At 41.3% G+C, this 20,106-nt stretch overlaps 1 protein-coding gene across 4 annotated transcripts in view; it reads left to right on the forward strand.

Annotated features, from left to right (window-relative positions):
* The first annotated feature begins 4,706 nt into the window (after nucleotides 1–4,706).
* The window catches only part of fibcd1b (fibrinogen C domain containing 1b), a 108,004-nt gene continuing 92,604 nt past the window's right edge, over nucleotides 4,707–20,106 (forward strand). The window contains exon 1 of one of the 4 annotated variants that reach the window (XM_071466323.1): nucleotides 4,707–5,347. Coding sequence is in view for 2 of the 4 variants with exons in the window: in XM_071466318.1 (XP_071322419.1) it covers nucleotides 18,882–18,953 (72 nt within the window). In the remaining 2 variants the exon portion in view is untranslated. Of the gene's footprint in view, nucleotides 5,348–17,923; nucleotides 18,954–20,106 lie in introns of those variants that run through there. The other 3 variants (XM_071466320.1, XM_071466318.1, XM_071466319.1) reach the window with 3 other exon arrangements.

Here is a 20,106-nt window from a genome sequence, read left to right on the forward strand (position 1 = left end):
ATAAATTCTAGCAAAATTATCCCAATGATGTCAATAGTTGATATCTAAAGAAAGGGTTTCAGATTACAGATTATTAACAGGCAAACTAAAGGACAAACTGTGGGATGTGAAGTTTGAAATGACATGTTTGTTTAGCGTGCAAGGAGAGTCTAATGGAAAAGATGTTGAGCTGCGTTATGAGAAATGTAGGATCTATTGTTTTTGAAGCTTGACTCTATACAGACTAGTCAAGGTAACACTTGATTTTGATTATAACGTTTGAGGACTTGTTTTTTGTCTCCAACCATTAAGTAATTGCAAAACTAAATCATTTGATTTAAGTACAATATTAGTTACTTGTATTTTTATTCTCCTGAGTATTTCCATTTTATGCTACATTTTATCCACATTTATTTGACAGTTGTAGTTCCTAGATGCTTTAGATCTATATTCACAGACAAACTGATGATCATCTTAGAAAGCATGATGCACTTGTATAAATTAAATTAACCTGTAGTATATATATTAGTTTATCAGCTCCTTCTTAAACTAGTTGCTTTTTTTCTTTACATTGTTTTAGGAAAATAAAGAACTTGATTATAGACAGAAATGGCTTTGCAAAGCTTTGGAATTTCACAGATTAATCCCCCAAACAGTATAAAAGGCACTTAAAATCATACCTCCAGCTTGTCCAATGCAAAATGCTGTAAAATGCTACTTAGACATTAAAGGTCCTCTCCAGACACACTGCACATTTTATTAGTCAGTGGTTGAGAGTGTCCTCTTCTATGCTGCAGTCTGCTGGGGCAGCAGCATGTCAGATAAGAACACAAGAAGACTGGACAAGCTAGTTAAAAATACTGGGTCTGTGCTTGGCAGGAGTCTGGACTCACTGAGGACTGTTGTGGAGAGACGCATACACTGTAAGATGCAGGCCATCTTGGACAATACCAACCACCCTCTCCATATCATCCTTGCTGATGATGATGATGATGCAATGTTTTGAATGCAGAATTTACTTGTAGTGGAGGATTTCACATCGTTGTATTTATATAATTTTGCTTAAGTAAAGAATCTAAATACTTCTTCCACCACTGATTATATTTAGTTTTAAAGACATTTTGCTCAAAAACAGGTTTTACTACAACTTTAACTATTCTCTCCCTTCTCATCTCAGAGAAGATTACCAACATAATGTCATTATTACTTTCACTTCCTGCCCTGGTCTTGTTAAAGTCCTCCCCTCTGTCCCTGTCAACCTGTCTGAATTATGGAACATCTGAACAGTCCTTCCTCAGCCATCTACCACATGTCCTCAGACCTTTCTTCCCGTCCCAGTCACCTGACCTCTCCTGCCCACTCACACATTATTTATTTAAACCTGCCTGTTCCACCTTCATGCTGTAGACTTCCATTCCTGCTAGCCAGCCAGCCATCCAGCCCGTCTGCCCGCCCAGCTGCCCGCCCACCCTTCCCACCTTCCCTCACAATGAATGGCGATGCTAGACTCTGGGGAGCCCCATGCAAAGAGGCCCATGAAAGACCCTGACCAACTACCCCCTGCTAGCATCACGGGTCCCATATACGAAGGTTTTGGAGTACCAGCAATGCACTGTATAGTGTCTTTATGGTAGGTTTAAGGGTGTTTATAATTGTAAAATGTGCCAATATGAGGTGCCATTGGGGGGCCCTATCCTATTCAAGGCCCTAAACATTTGCCTGGTTTGCCTCTTTTGATGGTGCGCCTCTGTTCAAAATGTCTTACGTTGAAATCACTGAACCATCCCTGCCTGCCTGGTCTATGTCTGCATCTGGGTCCTGCTTCCTTTCCTCCACATACACCTTCAGTGACAGGTGTCATTTCATTCCTATAGTCCTTGCCCCGATGGGAGGTTATGGGTCATAGACTATGGCTCAATCATATAGCATCAGCTGTATATCTCTCTTCGTTCATCGTCTCTGTCCTCATCCTCATCCATCCATCCTGATTACACCTCTAATGGTTCCTCTTCACAGCAGCCACCAACTGTAATGGAATTATGCTTGAATGAACAGCCGTGTCTCTGCGCTTCTCCCTTTTTTCTCTCCTTCTATCTTCTTTCCCCCCTCTCTTAACACACATGCACACTCTCACTCCTTCCATTTTCATTTGCAGAAAGCTGTTTGCACATTAAATACTCCAATGCATTCAACACTTTTGGGGCACAGAGGGAAAAAAAGAAGAAAGCAGCATTACTGTCAAATTTTCTGATTTAGAGTATTTATTTTGTACGCTTTAGTCAAAGGATGAAAGACGACAAACACTGCAGAGGCTCCTCACATATATCCAGTGTGTGCAACACTCCTCTCAGTAGGAAAGATAGCTCATCCTCTCCTTCCCTGGCCTGCAGTTTCCATAAGAAAATGTTTTTATAAATGCTCATATTTAGCATTATTCTTCGATTTCATCCCCCCACCCCCTGCGCATCTGTCTGTGCCTCTCCAAGTCTGTATTGTGACACTGTAGCATACCCTCTCGCTCTCCTCAGGGAAAATCATCCTTCCATCGTCCAGCCCCGCCAGCCTTATCAGTGACAGGGGAGAGATGAATAAGGGATCAAAAGAGCCCTTTCTCTCCCTTTTTTCACACTGTCAGGTTATATTTACTCTGGGTCCCAGTGGCTCGGCACAATGCCATACACACCAATTACACATGACAGGCTTTTACATTTCTGGGACCTGGGGTGGTGCAGTTGTGTCGTTATTGAAACCTCTCTACCAAACATGTTCAAGGGCAGAGCAGGAACATACCTGTGGAGTTAAGGGTAAATGACCTCCGCCTGAACTCCACTTTTTCCAGTTACTTGATTACACTGGAGTTTAGAATCAAGCCTTAGTTATTGGGCTTTCAAGGAAGTTTGCCTGCTCTGTTTCACCTACCCTGTCTCCTGGAAATTATGTTGCTATGCCACTAGCCCGAAAAAACAATTATGTTCAGAGGCAGTGTATTTTTTTTGAATGAAATAGGTGCTACACTTACCAACGGCTGTGGAGGCAGTTGGCAGAGTTGGAGTGGATGGTGGGCGTACAAAACACATGGCTGTCACGCCACACACCACAGTTTCACTTCCAGAGTCTATCCTGTAGTTAGGTTTAGGCAACAAAAGCCCTTTGGTTAAAGTTAGGGACAGATTGTGGTTTTGGTTAAATGTAAGTAAACAGGTCGTGTCTGAAGTTACTGTGAACTTTTTCTGTTTTAAATCAGACCACAATCTTTCCCTAACCTTAACCAAGTGCTGTGAGTACCTACACACAACCATAAAAAGTTGAATAATCATTACAAATGGATATTGTACTACAGGATCTGATATTTTGAAGGAAAACGAAAACTTTGTCTGTGAAGATTTTAGTGTCACTATCAACGTATTTGTGAAATATGTAAATTAACAACACATCAGAAAACGTAATCTGGTCAATATTATGTTTCCTGCAAAACATATTTGCTGTTGCGGTTCAGTCGTACAGAAATGCAGTTCGTAGGATGTGTGGTTGGCTTCACTGTTTTTTCCTCAGAGTATATTTTACAGGACACTAAGGCAAAAATGTGTTAACATGAAAAGATATAATTGATGGAAAAGTATCACTAAGATACTGTTACCTCATGTGAGACCAATTATCATTTTAAACCACAAATGGACAGCTTGATTGGATGTGCGATTCATCCATGAATTCTATTCTGGTTCAAACAAACCCCGCTGCAGAAAAAAATAATAAAAATCCCCAAATCCCACAAATCATTTAAAAGGAGACAATAGCTAACACCAGCAGGGAAGCCAATGTAATGACCCATGTCTCATTCTTTTAAAGGATAAACAGATGCCTCTTTTCATTCTTTTGTAAAATCCATACCTTCACTGCAGCTTCACCACATGTCCCAGTACTGCACATCTGATGAAGTACCCTCTGCAGTTAAAATGGGATCAAAGTTAATAACTAATCCCTGATAAAGCAGGCAATTTAGTTTTGCTAAACTAAAGCAGGCCAAGATTCCCTGTGTGTTTGAGTGTTTACCCAGCCCCTATTACAATGTACTAAAACCTTGGCTCTGGTGTTGAGGACTGGCAATATCCCACCACTTAATGAGTAAGGCCTACTGCTGCTCCTGCCAGGCGATAATCTTCTCTTGGCATAACCAAATCAAGCATAGAAATGTTCTTATCAGGAAGGAACAGCAGACACCCCCCCCACCCCCCCACCCCTCACACCAAACACCCAACGGACCCCCAACTTAATTGATTTTCACCATCCCAAGGCAGCTCATTCTGTGCGTCAGACTATTTTATTTACTGGACTGCTTGTTTGGGTGCTAGATTGTTTTCTGCCTGTTTTCTTGCCCGTTTCATTTGATGATGTGATCCAGGCCTTGATGGTGACTGTGCAAAAATAGCCTCGACATGGACAGTTTCTCGTTATATTCACTCATGTTTCACACATGTCCCGTAAGTTTTGTTCAAAAATGATTTAGTACAATGAAATTGGTGGGTTATTGGCTTACAGTGTAACCCTCCCACTGCAAGCTGCTGTACATTAAAGACACAATGACACCTTTGTTCAGGTAGGGAGTGTTTGTTTTGTGCCTGTAGAAGAATTTCTTCTCACTCTAGAAGGTATATGATCTTGGTAACAATAATACAGATGCATTCTACATTTATTTTTCACAAATCAATGATTACATCAGATCCATTTCATCCTCTGGGATGTTGACAAAATTTGTACAATATACAGCAACTGTTACTTAATGAAGCAATTAGTTTGTACATAAGTGATTTACTGCACTGGGACCCAGCAGCTGTCAGGGGCCAATTATAGTTGTGGGTTGAGTCATTGTCTTTTAAATTTTTATTGGCCTTATTCAAATGTTCCAAAACTGCATGTTTTATGAAAAATTATTATTATTCATACCCACCACTTTTAATTTAATTTGGTTACTTTCTTCCCAAATGCTACAAAGTAAGGCTTGCTGGGAAATCCTAATTTGACCAATGAGCGTACGCCCTTTCATTTCTGGTGACTTGCGTTAGTTGGGGTGAGTTTTTTTTTTTTTTTTTTTTCTCAACCTTTTAACAAGAAGCAGGTGTTCTTCAGGTAACACACGAATGCGTTAGCAAACAAAAAAGGAGGAGTCTGCTGCTGACCTGACGAAATTAGGGAAGAGTTCAGCAAGTCCTCAGCAGCTTGACGTTCAGTGGATGTTCGCGGTGTTGACGTGCAGCCGGAGGCTAACCTTAGCTGGTTCTGCAGGGGGGACAGCAGGCCCAGGGATTTGGACTTGAACAGTGTCGTTAATGACTTTGCTGAGCACGAAGCCAGGTGAATGAGCGTCTAATGGGTGAGTACAGGTTTGTTTTTTGTTTTTTTAGGGACTGATTTAAGATACATAATCTGTGTGTGATGATGGAGGTCTGAATCCATGGCGGACTGTTGGATTTGATACATTTGATTGTCAGGCTGCTCTCCCATGTGCTGCTCGAAGGCTAGTTTTGCAGGATGGGAGATGCTGCATCAGCATCTCCATGGTAACACAGCCATGATTTGAGTGGCTGTGCAATGTTTGCACTGGGGCCAATCACAATTATATCACGCTAGAGGTTCTCTTGATGAGCTCTTCCTGTTCTCTTATGATTTATGCATCGACTGTTATTGAAAAAGCTTACTTTAAGTGTGTTTTTACTACTTAGTCAAACGTTTTAATTGCGATAAGAGATCATTAGATCAAGCAGAGCACAGCTCATCAGATTTGTCCTCCCAATTCTTTCTTTCTTTCTTTTTTTTTTTTTTTCTAATTACCAGTTCCACTTTGGCTCGTCCCTGGGGCTAGCATTAATCTCATCATGTTTTGCCATCTTTTTTGTCTCTCTCATAACACGTCGCATATTTTCAGTTGGAGGAGGCAGCTGGATAATAGGTCTGTCTTTTTAGAATAATGAAAATTATATCTGGTTTTGTAATAGGTTTCTAATTGTGTACTGACAGATTCACTTTCACTGATCGCCCCTCATGCTTCAGCTGCACATGAGAAAAACCTAAACAGTGTGACAAAGGATGGACCATTGGTGTCATTATCATTATTATTATTATTATTATTGTTGTTTTTTTCAGCTGCCATGTAAATGCTACAGTGTAGGAGGATCGTTTTATGATAAATGAAAAGCTACATTTTACTAGACAGCTCAGAATTTCTACATGGTACTGCTGTAAAAAAAAAAAAAAAAAAAGTCCTCATTCAGAGCCAATGTCAGGCCTGGATTTAACCAACTTTTTTCTGATTTTCCACATCTTCCTCTGAATTTGCAATGGCTATTTCCCCCTATACTGCAGTGCTTGTCACTGCTAACTCCTGCTGCTGGCCTGGGGACAGTCTCTGCCTCGATTAAGAAGCCAAAGCAGCACCTAGAGGCAATAAGGCTCTCTTGTGTTACGGGAATTCTGAGCTCTCCTTGGTATTACAAAAGTTATAAAAAATTGAAATGGGACTCTAAGGCATGAAACTACGTGCTCAAAAAAAAAAAAAAAAAAAATGCAGGTGATTTCAAGTTACATTCAAATTACATTAATTGACTTTGTGGCTTTGCCACAGTATAAATGCAACCTGGTGTCTCATTTGGCCTACAGCCTGCACTGCTTTCTGATAGAAACTGACTAATGGTTTATTGTGGTTTCTGATACATAATTAACTCTGTTTTGGTGGAGGTCCACTGACCAGTCACTCCAGGACATCCTTTGCATTAACAGCTGTCCTCTTACAGCATATAACTACTGACGGACTGACCACATTTTCAAAAATGTGTCTTCAGCAGTCCATTTAGTTGATTTAACATAAAGCGGGAGAGTGTAGGAGTTGGATAATTGTTATTCCATTACTCCAAAGTCCATGTCTTCTCAGCAGGTTCAGCTACTTGGCTGCCGAGGAAGATTTGTTTCCTGAAAGACATTTTTTACGTGCCTTAATTTCACTTCCCGGTTTGTCAGATTGACAGTCCATTATAGCAATTTGGCTGTGCAACAGCCTTGTCAGCGGTAGATCATCATTTCCTGCACTGCTTTACCCTCCTTTCCCACAGTGGAATGAAGTGCATACAAAGTGAGAGAAGAGCAGGATACAGTTTGGCATTCTGTTGTTTACTTCAAGCTAATTTGCATACACAGAGATTGAAGTTTTCAGTTTATATCATTAATTTGAGACAAGGCAGTTTTATCCATACGAAGTGTCATAAATAAAAAGGGTGCTATGGCATTATATAATGGTGATGGATATATGTAAAGGGCCCACAGTACAAACAAATGAAAGCTTGAGTGATCTACATACTATATCGCCTCCCATCCTAAATATGAAGGTAGTTTTAATTGATATTTTTTGTAATAATAATGGAACAAATTTTTGTGTCAGAAGTGATTCTCTATGATAAACTAACAGAGAATCACCCAATTTTCAGTTTCTTTCAGCTCGATGGAGCTTTGCAGTATCTGTTCACTCATTGTTTTCACTTTCTCACCTGCAACTTTGGTGTTTTGGTTAACTGGGCCCGCTCAATTGCATCACTTTTGGATGTAGCAGGGAGAAAAAAAAAAGCTCTAAAAACCCAGTTTGCGCTACCTGTGCAACCTCTAATGACAGACAAACAAAGTTAATGACAGACCAGTGAACACAGTTGTGCATTTAGTAGCTAAAGAGCAAAGTATTTCACTCATGAGTAAGTGGAGAGCAAAACAGAGCTAGGAGAGTGAATATTGGACTTTCATTCATCAGGTGGGCATGGACACATTTTCAAATGAATGTAAATGCAGTGCAGTATCTGTTGGGTATGTAAATACACAACTGTTTGCTAACAATTTCACCATATTAACTTGATGAGGTGACAACATGTCATTGTGTTTACATCTTGTTTCTGCTGCCCCTCTTTTTTCTTACCAGTAGTTTTGCATCAGCCACATAATTCCCCAAACAAAGGTGAGGTTTGACTCTACTTTTCATGCTACCCAATTCCCTAAGTACATGTTTTTGCTTTGTGCACTAAATGTGTGTTAAATATCGTTTGAAGACATATGCAGCACACTCACCACTCCCCTGTGACTCATGTATATTCAAATCTTGTTGTCCTGAAGGATGTTATTGCTGGAAAAATACAGATCTTTGTATTAATACCTTGCTGCTTTCCGGCACGTACAATGACAGTGTGCTTCTTTTACCCCTCTGGTACACAATAGGAAAGGGCTGATAGATCAAACAAAAGCAATTGCTATGGATATTGCGTTTGTTTTTTTTTTTTTTTTTTTTTTTTTTTTAATACAATTGTCATCTGATCTTCTTGGGCTCATGTCTGCGACTGGAGAGATCCCATTTTGTTTTCGTTTGCCTCCGTGAGAAAAAAAATAAAAATTCAAGTAAGAAAGCAAAACGTGGATGAGGCGAGACATGGTGTGCTCATTCTGTCCCTCTGAGAAAGCATTTAACAAGGGGACAGGACTGTTTGCAACTTCACCTGTGATGAAATGAGTGCTGCAAGTGACAGCCCCATCTCCTCCTGATACTTGAAATGCATCTTTTATCTTCCCCGAGCATCGTAATCACCTCTATATTTAGATTTTTTCCCATGTTCTGCTGTAATTTCTTGTCACGACTACGTCAACCGCTTAGACATTAGACATCGACATTTTCACTCCTCTGCAAGAAACATAAAAGCAAATAAAATCATATATAATGAATAAGTACACATTACACCAACACACAGAACATGTAGTCTCTGTTATTTAATTAACAGCAATTACATCCATGTTTCATCCACCTGTGAATAATAGTAGTGCCACTCTAGCTGAGAACTAGTCTACAAAGGCACAAACACAGTAACTACATATTGGTCAAAATTGAGTTTTAACCTGTATCTGACTTTCTGACCTATTTTTTTATTATATAAAAGTTTTTTGCCATAGAAACTTTTAATTTCTGTCAAAACTGTTTACTTACTTTTCAGTAACTGCAAAACAGATGTTGTTACTGTGGCGATGTTACTGCACTCTGACTTGGTAATCTGTGTGCTGTTGGACTCAACACCACACTTACTGCACTGTAACATTACAGCATGTGTAAATGAATAATATCAATCAATATCAATTGATTAATAATGATTAAATCAATTCATTATGGACAAGAACAACAAAAACATGTTAACTCCTGCTAAAAGCTTCGCAGATCTCAGTAGCGGCCATCCCGTTTTCTCACAAGTGAATTTTATGTTGTTTTGTAAGGTTAAGCCACCTTTTACATCTCGTACATAAATGTATTAAATGATAAATTAAGGTACAAACTAGTAAAAAGGGTGAGAAAGGTGAAAAGACAAATTACTGATAGATACTGCAGAACATTAATCATAGGCAGAGTGCATTAGATGCATTTTTTTTGGTAATATAATGTCCAGGTTCCATGGGAATGATTTTCTATGTAAAATAACCAGCCTAAAAAGATATAAAATGAAACCATTACAGCTTTTCTATTGGCTCTACAGTTTTATGTCCAACCCTTTATTTATTATTTTAAACTTTCATTCTTAACTTTACTGTTTCTGTAGTTACTGCACTCTGCATTTTTAGGGCCTTTAAAGCTTCAATTTATTTTAAGATCTGTGGATAGACACATATCTTTGATCATGAACATTTTTTCTTACTTCCTCCTCAAGTTTATTGTTATTTTCCTGGTTTCCTGGTTTCTAATCCTGCTTTCTGCAGCTGTGGTGCCTGTGTTCCTGAACAGCTAGTAAGTAGCTCTGCAGCCCCCCCAGGAAACAGTGTTGTCTTCTTTCATGTTCACACTGTACTGCAGTGTGCTACTGCATGCTTCAAATACAACCAGGAGTCATCATGTCTTCTGCAGAATGCCTCACATGACTCTGCAGTGATGTCTGAGCAGGAGTCTGAACACAGGGACCTGGTTTTTACTTGGCTGAGTGTGAGGCATATAAGTTAAATGTGGGAAACACATGCAGGAAAGGAGTAGTGTGACCCTTTAAACTTCCTCCTTATTGCCTGCATCAACAAAAAGTTAATGGCAAAAGTCTTCCTTGTGTCTTTGTGGAATACTTGGCTCTAGACTGTTGGTGACGTAGAGACTACTTGCAGGGCTAGTTGGTGAACTACTGTAGCTGGAGTCATAGCCGGGACATACTAACACTAGGCAGTCCCAGTAGCTCCCTAAGCTACTTTCTGTTGTCTCTGTACTGCCCTCTTAGAGGGAAAATAAACTCTCCAAGCTAACGAGCTCGCCTACTGCTTTCTAATTGTCGTTGAACAGTGAGTTAGCAAGCTCATTAGCTTGTTTGAAAAAGGTTCACATGGTTTATTCAAATGAGGTAGTACCACTGATTCCAGTCTCATAACTGTCTGAGAACCATGCCTCTTTTGTGGAGCAGTTTATTCTCTGAAAGAGAAAGTTAAATAAAAGTGGATGGTGCAACACTGCTAATAAGCTTGGCTTCATCCATTTTCGACACCGGCTCTCCGTTCCCTCAAAGGTCAGCACTGTCAAGAGGGCTTGCTGTTTGTCGACGTCGCAAATTTCAAAGTGTCAAAGTTCACCAAAGTTGAAGTCCATGCAGAATATTTGCATGGATTTACTTTGCCCCAGTGAGCACTAACCACAGGAAATTTTGTGTTTTTTAATTTCTGGCATGGCCCACCCTTTAGAGAGGCTGTGGAAACTGAGAGACTCAACAACATGTGAGGTCTAGTGGCGTAGTCTAATGGGAGGTAGCAGGCATACTGTCAATTTACCAACCCAACCCATCCCCTCTGTTTGATCTGCCTTTCTAATAATGGTATGTGCTTTCACTTCTAAACATGATGAAGTGCAGACGACTATCATTTGAAGCAGGGACACTAAATGAATGTCATTACATTCACACAGTGTAAAATGATATCGGCTTCAGAAAGAGAGCAACGCTCTTTTTTATTTTACACATAGTAATGTTGTGTTTATTGGTTTAGTCACTGCAACAAGAATCCTCAATTGAGGGGTATCAAAGGGGCATGACAAGACATTAACCCAAACTGAGGCGTTAATTGGAGGACTGCCAAGAGCTGGCACATAGCCAGTGATGAATTCTTGTGTCTTCATTGTGCTTTTGCATGTCAGCTCCTTAGGAAACAAAACTGGCTGTGGAGGATTCAAGTGAAGAAGGCTCCTTACATGTTAACAATCATGTGTAAGTCATTTCCAATTACCCAGAATGATTCTCATCTTGAGCTTTAATGTATACGTGCTCGGTCTTTGTTCTTTGAATTTGATGAAGGCCCATGACTGAAACATCATGTTTTCATATACATTCTGTACACCACCATGTAGAGCGCCCCGTTTTTCTTCATGATGTTGTCCTCACCAAGTGGTTTAGTTCCTTAAACATGACTATCAATGCCTCATACTTGGATATTGACAGAAAATACAGTCAAAGTGAATTTTTTTGCAGTGCATTCAGTATTATCCCTATACTGTAAGAATATTTAAGCATTAGCTTTCAGTGAACATTTTGCAGATATGTTTAATATGACCATATTGTTGATTAGGAAGGATCTTGGCAGGATTGTGTTCCCACTCCCCAAACATAAGGTATTGAGCTCATGCAAATTAGTCACATTTGAACACAATTCTTTGGAGAAACACAAGATCCAAATTTAGAGTTGTCACTGACTGACTGATGGCAGGGTTTAACTAAACAAATATCCAGACTGTTTATCCAAGTATCAGTTATTCAAACAGTTAATATTCTTTGTTGGCTTTGTATATTAAGATGTAAGATAGAAATTCAAGATGGAAGGACAAATATACTGAAGAGCGCTAATGCATTTTGCAGCAGATCCTCTCACCTTTGGCCTCCTCCCCAACTAAAGTAATTTACAGTATTTGCACACTGATTTATTTATTTTTTCCCAAACACAAAGATGAAAGAGTTGGAGTTGCTTTCACCCATAGCCACTCAACCTACACATCCCACTTCCATCTCGGTACCTTACTGCCTTACTCTCTAGCCAGGAACGGATTCAGCGGGTTGACATCTGTCCTCACCTTTCTGCCATCAACTCAAATAGCTGCAATATTTCAAGCAGCAAGACTGTGATATTATGATTATTATATATCATTTTCATACTTCTCTTTGGTTCCATCTCTTTGGTTTCACCGGAAAGTGCACTGATGCGGGCTGAGTGAAGTAGTAGAATTTCATCTCCTGTCTTTGGTATTTTCACACACATCACTGCATAGCACCACAGGAAAGGCTATCTCTCTTGTACGCTCCAACTGATCCTTTTCCAGAGCTCGGGGGTCACACAGTGCAGCCTCATAAAATTCTGAGGAATGATCTCAAACTTTCAAATGCAGATTTCATGCTGTAGACGCAAATTATGTACACATTACTTTCCTCCTCCATGATTTGAAGGCTGATTATGAGAGAGCACGGCCACAGACTATCATTTGGAGACCAGTTTTCCCATACACAGAATACAGTGCATTGACAAATCCACAGGCGCAAAGAATGTGATGACAGGACTGTCACTGGCTGCTGCTGGAGCACGCTAGTGGTAAACACCAAGTGAAGTGGCGGTGACAGTATTTTCGGTGTACCTTTTAAGATTTGCTGCACAAGCCAAAGCACTTAAAAGACGATGGCTGTAACAACAAGCAGTAAAAAACATACAAATTACTGAAGAAACTACAGTGAAACTATTGTACCAAGCAGGCATGTTGCTATTTTGTCCAGTAATGTGACATATAAAAGGGAGACATTTTCCTTTAGAATATAATGAACTTCCATTGTGGTATTTGGTATCTCTTTCACTTTCAACAGATAATACTCTCAGATAAAAACATATTGGAGTTTTCTATCTTAAGAGCTACCCGCAGATGCAGAATATTGACATGCCTTGTTTGCAGTGTCAGATGAGGTGTCTTCCCACCTATGTGTGGTGTAAATAATCTCCCAGCTATAATTGCATGTGTATAATGTCTCCTTTCAGCATCCTTTATCTTTTCAGCTGTAATGAACTGCAGCAAAAACAAACCAAAGTCAGGAAGGAAGAATGAGACTGGTTCACAACACTTTTCATATTTAGACTAGTAGCTTAGAGTCACATGCAAAGAGGAAAACAGCCCCAACACATATGTGGTTCAGAGCTTCAGAGAGATTTAATGAAAATCTAATGAGTCATATTAAGGGTTGGGCTGCACCACAGGTAGAGGGATGTCCCAGTAGGGGGCTAAAGAGCCTCCATGGAATTATAAGACATTACCAGAACAAGTATTTTTGGATTACCTCCTGCCTACTTAATTTTCAATCCCCCAATGAGGTAGAGATTGGACTTAAACCACTGTGGGAGTGCAGCCCTACATGAAATGCAGAATTAAAGACCTTACGCTCCCTGAGAGGCCAATAGGATCACATACTTATGTGTTATTGGTAGGTAAGCTTGTTTGATGCCATGAAGTACAGTGCGCTGAATAAGAAGTGAGACTGAGGAAGCAGGAGGGAAGAAGTGAAACGGGGTGAGAGGTGAGGCGGGTGACAAAGAGGAGGTTGCGGGTAAACAGTGCACAGGCTGATTTCTACCGCCTGCATGTTTTTCATAAATCTCTTGTTTTTACTTGCACTTTTCTTCTATGATGGGTGTGTGTGTTTCCAGGTTTCCGCCTGCTTTTCTAGCTCCAAAAAGAAAAGGGTGGGTGGAGCAGTATATGCTTGCAGAGGTGCCCTGGAGCATTGCCCATGGGAGGCCTGTGGATAATTACAAACCATTCAACAAACACAACTCGGCGGCTCACAGAGACATCCTGACGGTGAGCCAATAGCCAAACAGAGCTCTGACAAGATAGAGATGGCAAAACATGGGGTACATGAGTCATACAACATCAGCTGCCAGATTGGACACAGACATGGAAGTTGCAAGGGCAACAAAGGAAGAGGGTGGAAGTTGAGAAGGAAATGAGCATAGCAGGGCTCAGAATATTACCCAATCTATAAATACAGTTAACTATCACAGATAAGGAGTAGGCCCATGCTTAATAGCTCGGAGACAGTAATGAAGAGGGTATGCTGGTCATAAAGTGTTGGAACACCCACCATATTTTCAAGCCCGTAATCATTACAGTCGCCTCTGTGATCATCATCAGCACCACCACTTATGTAATTCCATCTCCCAGATTTAAGTCTAATTACCCTGTAAGTAAATGTCACCCCTATCTGCACCCAGACTCTTTGTACTCAGTGGCCCCTCAGAGCTCAAGAATATGTGTTCGCAAGTGTGCGTGTATGTGTAGAGTGTTTGGTGAAATAGCTTTCCCCCACAGGGTTGATATTCTAACTGAAAAAGGGAGAGGGCAGAGCGAAGAACTCTGCAAAGAATCTCATGTATCAGTAACCTCAATCATGTCCCACACCTATGGCTAACCTCGGGCTAAGTTGGGGAATTAGCAGAGCAGCCAGGGAGAGATGCAACACTGCCTTTGACTTTGCACTTCAGAGGTGCGAGCGCTTCGCCCCTCCTCTAGAGAATCCTGAGAAGGACCATCATTATACATTAATAACACCAGAGACTTCTCCCCTCAGCCTGCACTGCCTCTGTTTGTGTCCCCTATTGATTTTTCACTGAATTCTTTTGATGAGAGTATAGGTACTGACACTTTGATTACGTTTACTGTTATTTGGTGTGTGTTTGGGTGGCCACTCCTGTTTGTGTACGTGTATATGTGCATATAAACGTCTTGCTAGGCTGAACAGCTGTTCTTTCCCTATACTTATTTGACAGAGTATTATCCCATGTCCACCTAATTTTCTGTAGTTTTCTACATTCACCTAGCTCATAATCTTTGTCATCCTTCCTTCTTTCACCCACATTTTGTTCTTTTCACTTCACTTCTTTTTTTTTTTCTTTTTTTTTTTGTTACTCTGCCATTTTGCAAATTATAGGCTTGGTATTTTGGGAAGGGCAGTTCACTCTTGTGGTTCTTCACAGTTCTGTGCATTTGTCCTGCTGCCACTCCATGCATGAAAATTTAAAAAAAACACAGCCAAGGGGAAAAAAAAAATCTCAGACAGCAGCGCTGAAGTGCAGAGGTTGACCAAAACATTACACAAATACAAACGCTTGTTTGGATATCAGGACACATAAAACAGCAAAGCCAATAAAGGGCTGCATTGTTTGGGCTAATTGTAGAGATAAGCAGCTCTTCCTGAGAGACCTCCTCTCTGTCTCCGAATGTCTCTGGCTGATCAGGTTTCAATGACATTCAAACATGGGGCCAGAACTGAGCATACACATCAACACACACACACACACACACCTGCAAACACACAAGATTATCAGACAAATACATGGCCACCAGCTGGTGGAACTGAGGTTCTGCCTACACTGCTTTTCTCCACTATGTATTTGGCAGTCCTCCCTCACATCTTCTCCCTTGATATTAAAGTCATGGCTCATTCATTGTATTATTACAATATTTTGTCAAAAGGCCGCGAGGATATAGGCCAAATCGAACACCCCTGCATTTTGTCAGCAAAATGTGCCCTGTTTGCACATTTTGCTTTTTTCATTAAATAGGAACCACGACCTCAGGGCGAACTGTAAAAAGACATTTGGTGTTAAGTGCCTTTCGTTCCAGTAAAGACAAGTCAGTATGTCTGTTTTTACATATGATATATGGCCTACTCATTAAGGAGTCTTTTTGAATTCCTGCAAGGGAAGTTACGTGTCCCCCTTGTGTGTTTCAAAGCTAATATAATTTATGTCACTAAGAATCACTGAAATTGATTATTTAGCAAACATGTCAAGTCACTCCACAATTTACCGTGTCATGAGAACGTTTTCCTGAATGAGATCTTGATGAGGAAAGTAACACAACTGAAAAAGTGACAGAAGAAGAGGTATGCATGAAAGTGACTATTAAAATGAAAGACTATTAAAAAGAAAGTGTGAACATGTTGCATTTACGTTTACAAGCATACTGTACACACATCCACATAGTCCTGCCTGTACTACCTACTGTGCAGTGCAAACACTGATGAAGGTTTAACTATAGGTATAAACCCAATATGAGCTGTATTAAAATCCAAAACTCGAGGCATTTCTTTTCATTCCAACCCTTATTGTTATTCTTCAATTGACTTCTTTTGCTCTCAGTTCAGGGAATTGATTCCTTTAATCGACCCAAGGTGCCTTAGACTGATGGATTTCATGCCACCGATCTTTCAATTATTATTCTTCAAAAAATTGTTGCTGTGATGTCCTCTAGAAGCTGCATGTGAAAACTTTCAGAACATTCATGAAGCTGTGTTAGACCTGTGGGTTTTTAAGCTCATTTGTTAATGGGGAAAACCCATTACCCCAGATCAGTGGCAAATTATTAAAGTGCATCTGCCCTGAAAACCTACTCTGTCAATCATTTCTTATTGTTAGAGTTGGAGTCCTACCTGAAAACAAGATTTTCTGTCAAAGTTTAAACATTTAAAGTTATTTCGAGTTTTACGTATTTCTATTTTTTTTTTTGTGCCCCTCCCACTGGTTTATAATGGGGGTGGGATGCAGTTGAGAAAACGTTATGTCACATAATTCAGGATTTATCAACATTTTAATATCAATATTATAAATCACATATTATCACATAATATTTACAACAGGATCCTGTCATCCGATTTTGATTCTGTTATGAAGACCATTTATTTAATGAGTTGTTATTTAAACAGAAAAAAGCACAGAGCTACTCAATATGCAAGTTTAAAGCTACATGTCATAATATTTAATTTGCTATTTTTGTCTTAAGATGGGCTGTCACCCCTGACAAACTATTCCACCTTAACAACATCCCCTCAATCCACTGGTGGATGTCAGACCTGCTGACAGCACACACTGTGTAGCTGTGACCCTGTTTTGCATTACCCCCCCTTTCCCCACCCTCACTCCTCCCCAGTGTGAGTGCAGGTTCATCACAGGCCTGAGTAATTGTGCTTCAGTGCCTGCACCAATGATTAGACCTCTAATCATCTATCTATCAAACTACCTTAACTGAGCAAAAACATGACCAGTCTTGTAGGCCACATTATTGACAGTAATGACTGTGTGTACTAGAGGGGGGGGGGGGGGGGGGGGGGTGCTGCTGTGCTGCCTATCACTTGGAACTAAATACACTGAGAACTGTTGAGGTTGGAATTGATTTCTGTAGGAAGCTGTTGTTTAATTTATACCTGGAGTTCAAACATAGGAGCGCCTCTGTTAACCCAACTGACTTATTCAAGTTTCCTGTGATAATCCCTTTCAATAATGGTCTAATTCACAGTGGGAGCATTTTCCAGTTCAATAAAGAAGAACCCTGCTTCTGAGACATCAATTGCTGACTAGACAAAAAAAAAACTACATCACAGTCCTGTGCATTTCCCTCTATTAGTAGTTACTGTTCCTCATTTGTTTTAGTCTTAGCTTTTTGCATAGTGGAGTCATATACTTACTATGCTTAGCCTTGCTACTCACACTCTGTCCAATGATTTTAGAGATCACCTGAGGTAAACTTGTGCAAATCCAGGGAAAGACTCTGGTGGGTTAAAATCAGATTTCTGTGAAATAAATGAGGCTGTTGCTTCAGTTTAATATTCCGTTTCATCTTTTTCTTTTCCTACTACAGTGAGGTTCCCCCGCTTTAAACTCCCCAAACAAGCAGCCCTACTTCTAAAAGCTGTCACTCATATTTAAAGAGCTGGGTGATGTCACCCCCAGTAATTAACACTTGGAGAGGATTACTAAACCCGGTCGGGTACACGGGTGTGTAACATGGCAATCTATAGTCTGTAATGTGCGGCAGCATTTAGTGGGTTTAAAAGAGAACGTTTGGTTTTACAGGAGGATTTTATCAGGAATCCGATCCCGGGTTTACGTTTACATTAGGTCATTACACAGTCTGTAGCCTGCACATTAGAGGTGCATTTGCCACCATCTGCTGATGTTTGGGTTGCAGTGGAATAGGAGGGTCCACGGCGCGGTGGAAGTGAAGAAGCAGGCGGGGTGGCAGTGGCACAGCAGTCGAGGGCAGGCGGGCACAGGGAAGCAACGCTGGCTCGGAGCGCGCCGCGCGTACTGAGGGGACGCGCTGATTGACAGTCGGAGGCACGGAGCGCCCCGCTAATCTCCTCTTACCCGTCTTCTCGAAGGCATCTCTGTGAAACAGCAGCCAGATCAGTCTGACGCAAATAAGGGAGGCTCTATCCATCCCGTGGGCACGGTGTCGGAGTCTGCTCGCCGAACAAACGAGAGAGGGGGGGGAAGAAAAGGGGGACGCGGCAGCTCTGCAACCCTATCCCATCCCGTCTGTACCTGTTCAGTCTTAGCTGGTCACAGTGTGGGCTGACCTGGCGTCTCAAACTGTTCCTGGATGGACAAAAAAAAGGTCGGGTTGCACTTTGCAATCTGAGCCAAAGGAAGATTTTTCTCGGTTTCTTACTGTGGAGTAAAGGGACTGCGCCCGGTGTTTTCAGGGTCGTTTGGGCTTAATTCTTCCAGTCCAGTGTAATTGTGATGCGTTTGTGAGTCCACTTACAAAGCCCGGAGCCTATAAACACTCATTTTTATTCTTTTAAGTGGAATAACGGCCAGATAATCAGGAGACTCTCGGGAGGAATTTAAGTTCCATTTTGGTGCGTAATTTGTGCGGTGTGTGCGGTGGCTGAGCCGCAGAAGTAGTTGTGCCTCCCTTCTTCTTTTTTTTTTTTTTTTTTCATACGTTGAATACCCCGTTCTTTCCATGGAGTAGGCTAAATCACTGTTAAAGACTTAAAAAGCGCGGGTTTATTCTCTCTCGCCTGGAGCAAGCAGGCGGATCTGATGCGCAGATTCTCCGTAGGATGGTAAATGACCGATGGGGAACCATGAACAGCTCTTCTGAACTCGAAGATGGGACTCGGCATAAAAACCAGGTATGTTCACACCAACGCGCAGCTGTGCCCGTGGCTACGGGCTGATGAGGAGTGGTGCATATGTTGGTGCAGTGTTACCACGCTGAGTTTGGTGATGTGGCTCTCGGGCGAATCTCTGCACTGTACAGAGACAGTAGCTGCAGACGAGCTTCCCCCGACTCCCCGGGCTCTGGCACTTCTGTTCCTGTCATAATGTCTTAAACCCACCCGCAGATCACACAGTCCCCGTGGTTACTTCTGTTGGCGTCACACAACGCTCTGATGTGTTAGTTAGAACACTTGGGACACACACACACACACACACAAAAAGCTGAAATCACGGCAGGGGATTTGTGTGAGCGCAAAGAGGACAATAGATGTTTGCGCATCTTGGCTGAATCTTCCTCAAACATCTTCACATCCCCCATGTAAACCCGGATTGTGCTTTAATTGAATGTGATTTAATGGAAATCGCATTTTTGTTGCTTGGAGTGCTGAAACACACACACACACACACACACACACACACACACACACACACACACACACACACACACACACACACACACCCTCCAATAGCCGCTGTTAACACTCCAGAGCTCTTTAGGCTGTCTACCCGCTCGGATGAATTGAGACAGGAGCGGACGTGCGTTGTGTTGCAGCCAGGCAAGCTCACTTTGGGGAATAGTCGATGTGTTTTCACAAGGTCAGTGGAGGGTTATTGACAGCCGGTGAGGGAAACGGCTCCTCCGGAACACGGGGAGTCGGATTGCGGGGCCGCCGTTAAAGCTTGGCGCCCTCTGAAAACACAGCGTGATTTATCCGTCCTCATCGCCTAATGAGATTCACTTTGGGTTCAGTTATTATGCGTCATCACTGGGAAGTAATGTAAAGGTGCTGACGTGTAAACTTCCCCAGAGGCATTTGCAAAAAATGATTAGAAAACGAAGAGAAGTGACGGATTTCAGAGGTGTCACATTTTTTTGCTACTTTTTTTAATAACCCAGCCCAAATAAATGAAGAGTAATGAGAAAAGTAGCAGCAGGGAATATGAATTCCCACATCTCCGTCACCTCCAAATGTTTTACACCAAAGCAGCTCATTATAAACTATGTGAAATCCTGTTCTATCTCTCCGCTGTTCTTTGGCTCTAAATACATGTGTGGATTGTGTC

The sequence above is a fragment of the Trachinotus anak genome, unplaced genomic scaffold (assembly GCF_046630095.1).
Source record: "Trachinotus anak isolate AG129_WGS33_773 ecotype Australia unplaced genomic scaffold, CSIRO_AGI_Tana_v1 ptg000028l, whole genome shotgun sequence".
Classification (NCBI taxonomy): Eukaryota; Metazoa; Chordata; class Actinopteri; order Carangiformes; family Carangidae; genus Trachinotus; species Trachinotus anak.